The 14,944-nt window shown below is 32.4% G+C and overlaps 3 protein-coding genes across 6 annotated transcripts; all 3 read left to right on the plus strand.

The window, feature by feature from the left end:
• The first annotated feature begins 2,275 nt into the window (after positions 1-2,275).
• LOB (Lateral organ boundaries (LOB) domain family protein) lies at positions 2,276-4,716 on the plus strand. Of its 4 annotated transcripts, none has more exons than XM_029270915.2 (2): positions 2,276-2,760; positions 3,759-4,716. In XM_029270915.2, exon 2 carries the CDS (start codon positions 3,769-3,771, stop codon positions 4,327-4,329), a length of 561 nt encoding a protein of 186 aa, XP_029126748.2. In that variant the 5' UTR covers positions 2,276-2,760; positions 3,759-3,768; the 3' UTR covers positions 4,330-4,716. The 4 variants fall into 4 exon arrangements, with proteins under 4 accessions (XP_029126748.2, XP_029126747.2, XP_029126746.2 ...); XM_029270914.2 differs by having other exon boundaries at positions 2,276-2,709; XM_029270913.2 differs by having other exon boundaries at positions 2,277-2,760; positions 3,764-4,716.
• Positions 4,717-11,715: 6,999 nt separating this feature from the next.
• On the plus strand, positions 11,716-12,654 carry LOC109796301 (uncharacterized). Its single transcript, XM_020355987.2, has one exon. The coding sequence runs from the start codon at positions 11,716-11,718 to the stop codon at positions 12,652-12,654; it is 939 nt and encodes a 312-aa protein (XP_020211576.2).
• Positions 12,655-13,465: 811 nt separating this feature from the next.
• Positions 13,466-14,668, plus strand: LOC109796303 (uncharacterized). Its single transcript, XM_020355988.2, has one exon. It carries the CDS (start codon positions 13,466-13,468, stop codon positions 14,666-14,668), a length of 1,203 nt encoding a protein of 400 aa, XP_020211577.2.
• Positions 14,669-14,944: the final 276 nt, after the last annotated feature.

Consider the following 14,944-nt stretch of genomic DNA (forward strand, 5'->3'; position numbering starts at 1 on the left):
AGAACCCTTAGCCTTCTCATGTACTCACTATAAGTTACAAAATAAATTAAAATTAAAATTTGAAAATCTAGCAAGTTGGAAGGCCAACTCACCCAACCTTGCCAATTTTTGGTGGGATAAAGGTCGGCTAGCTAGGTTTGGCCCACTTTGTCACTCTTATGAGCGACCAATTTACATCTATCATATAGTATTCTATTTTTATAAATTAAAAATAAAAAATTGAAATTTAAGTAAAATAATAATAATAAATACAATAATGTGACATATGCCTAAGTTGACAAAATCATCTTTTATAATTTATAAAATTAAATATTATATTAATATAAGATTATTTAATATTTTATTCATATATAACTAAAATTTAACAATTAATGGGACAAAAAATATTTATTTTTTTATTAAAATACTTCTTTAGTTATTATAGTTTTACTTACTTTACTTTTTAGTCTTTATATTTTAAAATAGATTTTTTTAATTTCTATATTTACATTTTTTAATCATTTTTATTCATTGCCACTAATACATTCTCTTTTATCTTAATATAATAGATGTCTTTAACTTTATATTTTAATATTAAATTTATTTTTTCTGGTGTTACCTCAAATTAGGTTAATGGATTTTTCATTTTTTTTACGTCGCTTGTGACATCCTTTGTTTACATGGATACATCATTTCAAAGAAGATGAGATATTGAAAGATCTAATTAGTAAAATAAGTTTGACATTAAAAATAGGAAATAGATAACTTTTACCATACTATTACAAAAGAAACGATGGTTTGAATAGATTAATAATAGAGAGTAAAAATAATTTTAAAAAATAAATATAAAGACTAAAAGGCCAATTTTTAACTATGTACAAACAATAAAATATAAACTAAGTTAAATTATAAGGATTAAAAACATAATTTAAAAACCTTTATTTTATATATAATTACTTTTTTCTGACTCAATTTTATATATAATTATTATTAATAGTATAATAGTTAATAAAAGTTATCATATATATATATATATATATATATATATATATATATATATATATATATATATATATATATATATATATATATATATATATATATATATATATAAAGAGAAACGTTACATCTAACTAGGACATGAAGCCGAAACGAGTAGCCGCAGTCAATGAAATTTGACCTAGAGCTTCAACTCCGGTAGCATTTATTAACATTTATACGAAATGATCATCACTCTGATATGGAAAGAGATTTTCTGGCTTCATTAGACTGCCTATACAGACAACAGTGCTTTAAATTGACGGGAGCACCTTCTTTAGTATTATGTTCTTCTCTCAATATTCGACCATCAAGGTAAATGTGGTTCCATAACTACGTACTTCTATGTGAAATTTAATTCCATTTTTCTTCGTAATTCATTCCGAAGTACTATTGAAACAGATATTCTCTGGCTCCAAATACGTAGGTACTAATTAATTTAAACTCTGTATTAATTGAGTTATCATAAATTACTGTATAGACACCAATTATATGGGTATATACTTTAAAATGAGTATAAATTCTTAAAAATATCCAATTTTAGTTAGTTTGTTTCAGGTTTGAAAAAACAAACCACCACCTTTGTTTCTGTTTCTTTCTACCCAATATTTTATTATATAACATAACATAACACACATATAGTCAATGTAAACTTACATATATAAATATACGTAGAAATGAGCAAAACTATCTAGTATCTAGTATATATTCTGAAAGTTTATCCTCAGTCAATCTTCCAAGCTACTGTAGTAATCTGTGAAAATAAGCTACTTCCTGTCATTGTGTAATTAAATACTGAGGGTAGTTGGGTGCAGTGTACTCAAAATCTCACCATGTATACCATGCTGATTTTACAAATATAATAACAACCACATCATCATTGTTTAGAGTCTAGGGAGGATTATGATCTATCGGTTCACAAAAGTCCAACCATCTCTGCTAGCTCCTGGTGCGAAAATGATCGTACGTACACACGCATCGTTGTTTCCCTTTGTGTCCTTGTACAACATGATAGTAAAGCAAACCACTAAGCATTTCGACAGACTTGAAAATTTGTTGGTCACGGTGTTAATAATTATCAATTTGATCTTATGTGACACCATTCCCTTTTTTTTAACTCTTTTTTACGGTGTAAATTAATTTCTAACAATGATAATCTATTTACCCTTCTATTCATTTCATTTACAAATAACATTATGGCCTTTTCCTAATGCCCTTTACATGTGTTCAAAAATGAGTTTGATGTTTTCCCAAAAATATAAATCTGTTTCAGTGCATGAGTTGGAGTAGGATGGAGAATGTAAGACATCCCCACCCACATTCCTGATAGATATTATTATTGGATGCAAGGTCATAGTTATTCTTTCTAGTCTACCTCCATTTATTACCTTTGTCTTTTGCATCCATTCCTTCTCCATCCACTCAATGCTGTTTGCCTTCCCCTCACTACTATCACCTTTTACCACTTAATTATCAGCTTTTCATCACCCTCTCTCTCTCTTTCTCTCTCTCTCACTATATCTGTTTGTCGCTCTCCCCTTGTGCCTCTCTTTTAATTAGGGTTTCCTCTTTAGGAGTTCTCCATCCTTTAACAAATCTGAGGCTTATACCTCTCGTTGGCTTAGCCTACTTTGTCCCAGGAGAAAAAAAAAAGAGAACAGCTTCTGAAGGACCTCCAACAAGGGAAAAAAGGTACTTCCCTTTTAGTTCATCTTATACCAAAGAAACCTACTTCAAAAACAGGTAAAATCATATGTTTGTGTGTAGCTTTCTTCTCTGCTGCTTTTCTTTATGTATATATAGTTCTTTTCTCTGTTTCTGTTTCTTTCAAGTAAAGTAACGGTCGCTAGACCAAAACGATGCTTTTTTAGGGCTTTTCCATTTTTATGTTTTTTGATGTGCAGTCATGAAATATAATCATGGCTTGTTGCAGCAGCCAGATCCCTAGCTGGCTCAGCTTATTTAATATTTTCAGAAGGAAATTAAGACTTGCTTACCTTGTCATGCAGCTGAATTAATTCTTCAGCCGAAGATTGATTTATACAGATAAAAGTGTTCTTTGTCTCCGCCAGTGTATGAACATAAATATGATCGATTAAATTTCCTGAGATAAGAAAAAAAAAATATTTAAGCAGAAGAAGTAAACAAACCCATGAACTTAAGGAGAGATTCAGATCGACACTTTGCAGATAACATGCTTAAAACTAAGAATTCTTTACTGATTTCTTTTTTTCCTCATGAACAGAAAAAGAAAAGAAAAAAGAGGAAAGAAGGAAAACACATCTTTTTCAGAAAAGGAAATAAGCAAGGGATAAAGATAATCATATATAATATTGTACTTGAAAGCGACAACGAATCTTTGAATTTATGCCAGCCAACATATATAATCTCGTTGCACGTATGTATGTAAATTAAGAGTGAGTTAAGGGTTGTTTTGTTTGGGAAGATTTAGGAGAGCGAGATAAAGCCTTAAGGCTCTAAATATAGGACTAACTTTTCCAATTCTAAGTCCTTAGAAAGGCCTTTTGTGATTGGTCGTATCGCTGCGATATATATGTATTCTGTAACCATCCATAATAATAAAGATCCGAGAACAATATTAACTAAGAGGTGCAACTGAACTCGCACCAGATCCGTTTTGTTCAACTTTGATAATATAAGTTTGAATCAAAAACTGCTTACAGAAGTACTTGACATAGATATGAAGCTTGTTTATTTCATCATCATGGCAATCTTTTTAGTGCAGGAAAAATGGCCTCATCCAGCTCCTACAATTCTCCCTGTGCTGCCTGCAAATTCCTGAGGAGGAAATGCATGCCAGGATGCATCTTTGCACCTTACTTTCCACCCGAAGAGCCTCAAAAATTCGCAAACGTCCACAAAATTTTCGGTGCTAGCAATGTGACCAAACTCCTCAACGAGCTTCTCCCTCACCAGAGGGAGGATGCAGTGAACTCCCTCGCCTATGAAGCAGAGGCACGTGTGAGGGACCCAGTTTACGGCTGTGTTGGAGCCATCTCTTTCCTGCAGAGACAAGTTCAAAGGCTCCAGAAGGAGCTCGATGCTGCAAACGCTGATCTGCTACGCTATTCCTACACTGACATCTCTCCAGTATCTCTTTCTGTGCCACCAGGACTTGCTTCATTTCAACAAGTGCCCCAAAGGCAATTTACTGCAAGATTTGGTAACGAAGCAAGTGGGTTTTATCGCCAATCTACCACCACTGCTTATACTTTTCCTTACGCTCTTCCTTGGACTGATACCTCTTCGGAGGACATTAGTGAGGGAGGAGGAGCAGGAGGTAATTTGTGAATTAAGTTGGCGGTATTAACCCTTTCTAGGGTTTATGCTTTTTGAGGAGTGGCCTGCAATATTCTGATGGCGTGATGATATTATATATGTCTATTGTGGACTCTTGGACCTTGGTGTTGTGTAGCCTTAGTTGGACTCTTCTCTAGCTAGGTGACTGAAGCTCTACCGTGTCTCTTAATTTAATTTGTTGTTGCCTTTTCTTTTCTAGATGATGACCGTGTATTGTTTAAGACTTATAGCCATGAACTTAGGTAGTCTTTTCTTTAGAGCCTAAATAAGTTGGTAGAACATGCATAGTAATGTATGTGGCTACTAGACCTCTTATCGTGTATTAATGCAACTCTAGGCATGTGCTATGTGAACCGGAATTGACATGTTTTTCGATCATTATTTATGATTAAGAATAGTAAGCAGTAACGTTAGTTAGTTGTAAAGCCTAATAACTCTATGGTATAGACGCTTGTTGCTACTCGTGCTATATATTCCTGCCTATTTCCCCCACTTTAATTTGCTTGGACCACTCTTTTAATTATGTATTTTTACTCTAATTAGTAATCACCCCGGTTTATACAGGTGATTAACCTAGATTCGAATTGTTATACTATCCGTTGAGAGTTTACTTCACCAACCTATAGCCGTTAAATAGTTCACTGTTCACATAATAAATTATAATTTTCCTTCCCTAAGTATTAAGGTACAAAAATGAAAAAAGATTTTGAGGGAATCGAGTTAATTACGGGCAATATACAACAAATGTCACAGTCAAAGACACAGACAAGATATTAAGCTTCAGTTCAGCTATCACGTATTGTATGTAGTTTTCATGTAAAAGTATGTCTTCCTGATCATAATCCAACGCATCTTTGTTGCTAGTCAGCCATGTCTTTTAGAATTTTGGAGAGATACATTGTGCATCGGGCATGGTGTTCGATGAACTCAACTAACAGGAAAAACGAGCAGTGTTTCTCTGAACTTGTGTCTCTGCTGTAATCTAAGCTTGTTTGAATTGTAGTTTTCATCATGTACCCAAAAAAAGGTAAGATGATGAATCTCGGTCTACAACATTGTCTTCCCGTGAGACTGAGGCTTAGCTTCATCTCCGCTTTTCTTTAATCATAAAATATCTGAAATAGTGAGCCACAGTCGCTATCCTTGTTGGATCCAATAAATAAAGTAATAGTAGTAGTTCATTCATCCTTAGGGTTTTTTTAGCTTTTCTCTGTCTCTCTCTCTCTCTCTCATCTATATCCTTCGAAGATGTACCCTGCAGGCTTGCCCTTCGAAACTGTTGCTATCAACCACCAACATCACATTCACCTCCAGACAATACTGTGAAACAGTATGAATGACCCCCTCTCCCTCTCTCTCATAGACTGCAGCTACATTGACAACAACTTGCATGCATTCGGATTAATATAAATTATATTAGATGGTAACTGCGTAGATATAAAAATGTTATGTGTATATGTAGCTTCGTTGAATATATAGAAATGGAAAACGCATTAATAGCCTTTATACATCTTCTTCATTGGATTGTTTTTATCTAGGCAAATGTTCGTTTGCAATTTGGCAGGTAAAATTCTGATCCGATCCTGGTGAGATCAGAATACCAGAAGTTGCAGCATTGAAAAAAAAAATATTAATCCATGTAAAAAATAAGAATATATAGGGCTAGGGTTTTTTTTTCCACACTGAAGAAAAGCAAAACCTTTCATCTTACCAAAATTAAGAAAGCAAGCGATCATTCATTTTATCTCATATACAGGTTATTATAAATCATCAAGTTAAACAGTAAGCCTAATTGTACAGAATAGAACTACAAATGATGGAAATTGAAATAATCCTTGGATGGTTTATTTCTCTTTCTCTCTCTAATTTAGAATAATATTCATGTGTCTTGGGTCTGTAAGTACAGAGCTAAATGCTGAAAACATCTTCTGTTTCTCCCTCCAGTTATGTCAGTCACTTTATTTACTCCCTCTCTCAGCACACAGCACACAGACACTGTTACACTCATTAAAATCAAGAAAAGTCAGAAGCCTTCTCTTGAAAGAATATGTATGGGTATGAGGGACACGAGGGGCCTTCAATTCGTAGGGAGGGAGCGAGTCACGTCCATATTAAGACCTCCAATTCATAACCTCATTCACTCTATGCCTGTGAGAGTCACCCTGACCTGACCCCGCTTTCCTCCTCGAGATCACCAAAGGTCTCAACCTTTTCTTTCTTGGAATTTTTGGTGAACCAAATCTAATCCCTGATCAACTTTCCCTCAGAATATCTCCCTTACACCGTCAAGTCCCTTTTAATGGGTATAAACAAATAAGATTAGATCATAGCATTGGAACTAACAAAATTTAATAATTTGTGGCGAATAAATAACCAAAGGAAATTAGAGGTGTGATCTATACACTGTTGTGGCTCAGAGAAAAAGTGAGTATGGCTTTCTGAACTTGTTGTTTCTCTGAATGAATGCAATAGTTATAATTTCAGAATCCATCAAACCCATCAATCTTCTTCACTCTGCACTAAGACGTGGAAAAGAAGCAAAGAGCAGGTGAAAATTTGCAGGGTGAAGTTATTAGAAAGGACAAGCATGTGGGGGGTCCTATCCCTATTTAAGCCCCCACAACAAATTCTTTGTGTCCTCGTGCACCTAAGAAAAGCCCACAATGGGTCCAGGGACTTGTATCTTTCGCGTTATGTGGTTTAATTTCCACGCTCTCTCTCTACATACACTCACAGACCCAAACATGTACTAATGTACTTTCGTCATTCGTCACATTATGGTCAAGACAGACAAACGAGTCTATTGTCACCCTAATAGTATTTACAGACAGTCGTTGAGACAAGTATACGTGCAAATATGATGTGTCCATTTCAATTGTGTGTACCAAAAATATTCCAAAGACTGAAAAGCATAACTCAAACTGCTAATGAAATTGGTCATCATTCATCGGGTGACTCTCAGTCTTGATAATAACTTATCACCACTGGCACTGGATATCATTATTCATTAACCATATTCAATCAAGTTAAGTTCTTCACCCTTGTAATTTCAAATCTATGAGCCACTTCTTTAATCTCTACCTTCAAAAGTAAAACTCCACACACAGAAGGCCTTCTTTCAATTTTGCTCGCTCGCTCCGTATAGATCGTCGAGTCCAACATGCGCAAAATCTATTGTCCAAATCATTGAAGTAATATTCCACATGAAACTGTATGGAACTCATATCGATCATGCATTAAAATGTTCAACAGACTTTAATTAATTACTTTTTGGATTAACGATCAAATTAGCCACTTCTTGGAATATTATATATATATAGAGAGAGAATGGTTATAATAATACCGTATTATACCGTTCAATAACATTATATTAATTTTAAATTTTAAAAATTCAACTGTTAGATTGAAAGTTTATATCACTTTATATATGTATATTAAATTTTGTTAAAATTGAACTACAACTTGAAAGTAATCAAAGTGTTCATATTTTAGTATATTTTAAAATGTATTACATTAATTTTGTTTTATGAGAATGAAGTATCAAATCATCTTGGATTAATATAAAATTTTGTATATATGATCTAAGATATATGAACTTTCAATTTAAGATTGAATTTTCAAAATTTACATTTAATATAAAGGTATTGAGCAGTATAATACTTAGCAAAAAGTTATACCGGTGTTACTATAACCCTCCCCATATATATATATATATATATATATATATATATATATATATATATATATATATATATATATATATGTATGTATATATATAGAGAGAGAGAGAAAGAAAGAAAGAAAGAGAAAGAGAGAGAAGATTTGTTTATTTTAGGAATATATCTACCTAAACTTGATTTGTTTAATAACTCATGATTTTCATTAAATTTTAATGATTCAACCATTAAATTTAAAGTTCTTATATATTAAGTTTGCAAATTTTTAAAAAATTTGAAAATTATTTTGATATTCATTTCATTGATTTAAATTGACAAGTAATCATCAAATCATTTTATATATTGATTTAAATTAATGAAACGAAGTATCAAATGATTTTTAATTTTTAAAAAAAATTGCAAACTTGATATATGCATAAGAACTTTAAATTCAACGGTTAGATTGTTGAAATTTGATATAGAACATAAGTTATTAAATAGAGTAAGTTTAGACAGACTTACTTCTACAGTAAATGAATTGCTCATCACATATATATATATATATATATATATATATAGAGAGAGAGAGAGAGAGAGAGAGGGAGGGAGGGAGGGACAGAGAGACAGAGAGACAGAGATGAGCAATCCGTTTACTTCTAGAATAAGTCTACCTAGACTTAATTAGTTCAATAACTCATGTTCTACATCAAATTTCAACGATCTAACCGTTGAATTTAAAGTTCTTAATGCATAGATCAAATCTGCAAATTCTAAAAAAATATTGAAAATCATTTGATACTTCATTTCATTAATTCAAATCAATGTATGAAATAATTTTATGATTATCCGTCAATTTGAATTAATGAAATGAAGTATCAAATAATTTTTAAATTTTTTTCAAATTTGCAGACTTGATCTATGCATTAAGAATTTTAAATTCAATGGTTGGACCATTAAAATTATATGTAGAACATGAGTTATTGAATGGAACAAGTCTGGGTAGACTTACTCTTGGAATAAACGGATCCCTCCTTATGAATATGTATATATATATATATATATATGTATGTATATATATATATGTATATATATATATAACGGGAGAAATTCACTTACTCCAAGAGTAAATTTTAGTAGATTTGCTTAACTAAATAATAATGTATATTAATATTTAACAATTTAACTATTAATTTAAAAAACTTTAATGTATAGATCAAATTGACAAGTTTTTGAAAAATTAAAAAACTATTTAATACTTTGTTATATAAATTCAAATTGATGTATATTCATAAACATATTTTATACGTTAATTTGAATTTATATAACAAAGTATCATATAATTTTCAAACCTTCCAAAAATTTGTAAACTTAAATTTGTACGTTTTAAATTTTTTTTAACTAAATAGTTGGATCATTAAAATTTAATATTAAACATATGAGTTATTGAATTGAATAAATATACCAAGGTTTAAGTTACTTCAATTATTAAATTTTAACATTCCAAATGCTAAATTAAAAGATTTTAATGTATATATCAAGTTTGAAAATTACATGATTCTTTATTATATAAATTTAAATTAACATATAAAATATTTTTATAAATATTTTTCAATTTAAATTAATAAAATAAAGTATCAAATTATTTTTAAATTTTTCAAAAATTTATAAATTTAATTAAGAAATTTTAATTTAATAATTAAATTATTAAAATTTAATATAAATTATGATATTTACATTGGCCAATCTGGTGGTGACAAAATAATAATTATTGTTTACCGTGGTGCGATCGTTAATAAACACAACCACTTTGTACATCAATTATTCAAGAACTGATGTAATAATATTTCACTTTCTATTGTCGGTTATTTAACATCTAATGTAAAAGCATCTGACCCTGGAAATTGATTGAATTTATATCAGTTCAACGATCGATGTAAAATGTGTAAATTGTAGGAATGTAAGGCATTACTAATATTATTTAAAACTATTTAGCTAGCTAGTTGAGTTAAATAAATAATTAACATTATATTTGCATACATTCGAACACAAGAAATACGAAGAAGGAAACACACGAGTCTCAAATGTAAAGTTTATGAATATAACGGTTCTCATATATATAGTGTTAAACACTTCTCATACATCAATATATGAGAAGAATTATAATAATATTAGTGTAATTTTTATTAAATATTTTATCATTTAATAACTTTATATTAAATATTAAATTTTATAAATTTAATCGTTAGATTGAAAGTTTTTTACTCTTAGATCATATATACAAAATTTTATATTAATCCAAGATGATTTGATACTTCATTCTTATAAAACAAAATTGACGTAATATATACATTTCAAAATACCCTAAAATATGAATATTTTGATTACCTTCAAGTTATTGTTTAATTTTAACAAAATTTGATAGACACATATAAAGTGATATGAACTTTTAATTTAACGGTTGGATTTACAAAATTCACATTTAATATAAAATTATTGAATGATGTAATACTTAATAAAAGTTAAACTGATATTATTATATTATCCTCTTCATATGTATATATATATATATATATATATATATATATATATATATATATATATATATATATATATATTACATGATGAAAATTCAATTGATTGATCTAATTGTTATATTTAATGATATTACATTCATAATCGTGTATATCAAATTTTACATGATTTGAATTCTTCTAGATATATTATTTAATAACACATACTTATATGTATTTTGAATATCATTTTATACGTTAAACTAAAGTTATATGCTGAATTACTAAATAATTTTAAAATTATATGAAACTTTGTACACTTGATCGAATTAGTAATATTATCAGTTTCAACACTTGGATTAATTGAATCTACATCCTATATAAGAATTATTGAAAGTGTCAATCATGGTGTCAACAAATTTGATCATATATGTGTATGCGTGTGTGTGGAAAGACTTACTTATTCTAAGAGTAAGTCTATTTAAATTTATTTCACTTAATAATTCATATTTTACATTAAATTTTAATGATTCAATTGTTAAATTAAAAATTATTAATATATATATATATAAAGTTTGCAAATTTTTAAAAAATTTGAAAACTATTCAATATTTCGTTTCATTAATTATAATTGACGAATAAATTATAAAAACATTTTACGTTGATTTGAATTAATAAAACATATTATTAAATAGTTTTCAGTTTTTTAAAAAAATTCTAGACTTGACTATGCATTAATAAATTTTAATTCAATAAAAGGATTGTTAAAATTTGATATAGAAACATAAGTTACTGAATGAAATAAATTTAGATAAACTCACTTTTAAAGTAAGTAGATAAAGCACACCCAATTCATGATCTATATAATATATTTATTAAAAAAATGACAAGGGTAATCAAAAGCAGGCTCGTGATTTTGGCCTTGGCAGGCATATTGATGCTTTTTGTGGCATAAACAATGTTGTTGGTTGCCAAAATGAAATGCAACGTCCGATAACTCAATGTGGTTCTTATATAAAAATTTGGGGCCAAAGACGGATCCATCGCAAGAGTGCTGTAACGTAGTCAAGAACATGGACATTTTGTGTGTGTGTGTGCAATTTACTAAGAAAATTGAGCATTTGCTTGATATGAACAAGGGGTTTTATGTTGCTCATTTTTTTATTTTTTTTTTAAGACGATCTGCTAGGGTTTGCGCTTCTCTCACTCGAATGGAGGGTGATATTGATAGAGACAATCAACGGAGCACAAAAAAGGTCAAGACGAAACAGGATGGAGATGCAAACGATACTACAATGGAGGACAACCATGGTGTTAAGATGCAGGATGCTGGACTCAAAAAATCATATGCTGAGAGTCTACTCTCTTCGGATGGAAACAAATGCTTTGCTGACTATACCCACCTTCTAAAAGAGATGGAAGACTATGAAGATAAATTCTTGGAGGAAGAAGATTCTATTGAAGACATGGAAGGGGATCTTGACCCATGTCCAAAGATCCAAATCTCCCAAGAGGAGTTTGAGGAATGGTGTGCCCCTTGGAAGAATGCGTTGGTTATCAATGTTTTGGGCAGGCATGTCTCTTTCAAAGCTTTAGAACACAAGATTCATCGTGATTGGGCTAAGAATGGTGCAGTACGAATCATTGATATGCCCAACGATTACTTTCTGGTGCAATTTAAGGAGGAGGAGGATTATAGACATGCGCTCTATGAGGGACCTTGGAAAATTGCTGATCATTATATTGTTGTTCAGAGATGGAGGCCTTTCTTCACTGTCACTGCAACTAAAGTGAGAAAGATTGCTGCTTGGATTCGTATCCCCGGTTTGCCTATCGAATTGTATCATGACCGTTTCTTGTGGAGGGTAGGCAACAAATTGGGAACCATGCTCAAAATTGATAAGCTAACCTCCATTCACTCACGAGGCAAGTTTGCACGAATTTGCGTGGAGATTAATCTAAATAAGAAGCTGGTGTCAAAGATTGACATCATGGGTCATGTTTTAAAACTGGAATATGAGGGACTTCACTCAATATGCTTTTCATGTGGGAAGTATGGACATCGACAAAATCAATGTGCTGGGAATACAATGAAGACAACAGGAACAGTGGACATGGAGATGGACGTTGGGCATAATGGGGGAGAATAACGACCTCCACAAAGCCCCTACAATGGAAGAATCCGTATATCTTCCCTCTAACACAACTATGGGTACTGAAACAGGCTCGAGCAGCTCGAAGCCAGTTGCGGGAGGTACGCTGGTAACTACCGGCTCTGGCCCAAAATCGGAAGAGCTTTACGGACCATGGATGCTGGTGAAACATGGAAGAAAATCAGGAAAAAATCTTGCTTCTAAAGCAAGAGCGGATATCTCACAAGGTGGTACAGATATGACCTCTTCCCAGAACAATCACGTAGTAGAGAATCTGCATGTGCAGGATAAGCATAATGGTGGGCCCATGCAAAAAGTTTCGTTCCAGGATAAGATTCGCAATCAAGAAGGAGGAAAGAATCCTCAACGTCAACGTGGCAACACTTCCACTCAGAACCTCTCTGGGCATAAAAAGAAACATGTGATGATACATCACCATTCCAATATGCCTAGTATGCCTGTTCACCAGGAAATTACCCCTGTAATTAAAGCCCTCTTCATCAACACACCATCATTATTCTTCCCCAAGGATGGACCAACAGGAGAACACAAAGAAAGTTCTACAAGGGCTAAGAGAAATAACTTCGACCACCTATAATAAGAACTCTAGTTTAGACTTGAGTAGTGCATTTACGCATGTTGCTGGTCCAGACGAAGCTACACTAGCCTTTGCGAAAGCATTACGAAATCATTTTAATGATGGGAGAATTCAAGATATCAACGTTGAGGCTTCCTCTAAAGGAATGGTTGCAGATTTGCAATTAGATACTGCTCGGGATTCAGTGCCCAACCCCAATAATAATTCTCAATGAATTGGATGTCATGGAATTGTAGGGGAGCAGGCTCAAAAGGGTTTTCTTCATTGATGAATGATGTCATAAAGGAGTATGACGTGGGTGTGCTTTGTTTACTCGAAACTCACATCAATGGCAGGAGGGCCAAACAAGTTGCTAGTCGTATAAAGCTGGATGGTGTTCATATTGTGGATGCTCATGGGCAAGCAGGTGGTATTTGGTATTTATGGGACTCCAAGAAATGGGATCTAGCTATTGTGACTCAATCGTCTCAATTTATACATATCAAGGTTAGATGTGGTGATTCCCACTGGTTCTGTACCTTCGTATATGCTAGCCCTCATCCACAATTTTGTATTGACCTATGGAGGGAGTTGTGCAGTTTAGCTTCAGGGATTGATCGACCATGGGCACTTATGGGAGATTTCAACGCAGTCCTTAAAAATTTTGAAAGAAGTAATAGCTCTGGATCAAGGAGTCACAGAGGAGATAAAGCCTTTTGTGATTTTGTTCAGCAGAATAATTTAATTGATATTGGGTTCCAAGGCTCTCCGTATACTTGGCGGAGAGGCTCTCTGTTTGAAAGATTAGATAGAGTGCTAGCTTCCTATGAGTGGAGAATGGATTTTCCTGAAGCAGAAGTCACTCACCTCAACCCTTTGAAGTTGGACCATGTTCCGGTCCTTTTGAAACTAAAGAATCAAAGAACTTTAAATAGCACCAGGAGGCCTTTTCGTTTTGAGGCTGCATGGTTAACCCACGTTAATTTTAAAGAAGTGGTTAAAAAGTCATGGAGAATAAATGGGAGTTGGAATGATAGAGTTCAACACATTCAGAAAGCTTGTTTGGATTGGAACAGGTCAGTGTTTGGTAATGTCTTTTTCCAAAAGAGAAAATTACTTCGTCGCTTGCATGGTATTTCTCGCACACTGTACTCTGGTCCAAACAGATTCTTAGAAAATTTACAAACGAAGTTATGGCAGGAGTTGGAGATGGTATTGCATCGTGAAGAGGTCATATGGTTTCAAAAATCTCGCTGCAAGTGGCTGACAATGGGGGACCGCAATACTCGATTTTTTCATGGGTCGACAATTGTGCGCCGGAGGAAAAATAGAATTACAAAAATTATTAATGATGAAGGTGAATGGATAACTGAGCAACCAGAATTGGAGTCCTTTGTTACTGGGTTTTATAAAGAACTGTTTCATGATCCTTGAGGGTACATCCCTTTATGCCTATCCAATATGTTTCCTTCTCTCTCAAACTCTGAATTTGAGGAGATTAGGAAGGATATGAATAACGAAGAAATATTTGCAACGATTAAAAGTATGAATGGTTTTAAAGCTCCTGGTCCAGATGGGCTTCAAGCCATTTTCTACCAGTCTCAATGGAATTATATAGGGCAGGAGGTCTGTAACATGATTCGTGATATCGTGGCCCAACCTGAGAAAGTTGCTGAGATTAACGAGACATTTATTACGTTAGTTCCTAAA

This window comes from Cajanus cajan, chromosome 5 (genome assembly GCF_000230855.2).
Source record: "Cajanus cajan strain Asha chromosome 5, NIPB_CcT2T_4, whole genome shotgun sequence".
Taxonomy (NCBI): Eukaryota; Viridiplantae; Streptophyta; class Magnoliopsida; order Fabales; family Fabaceae; genus Cajanus; species Cajanus cajan.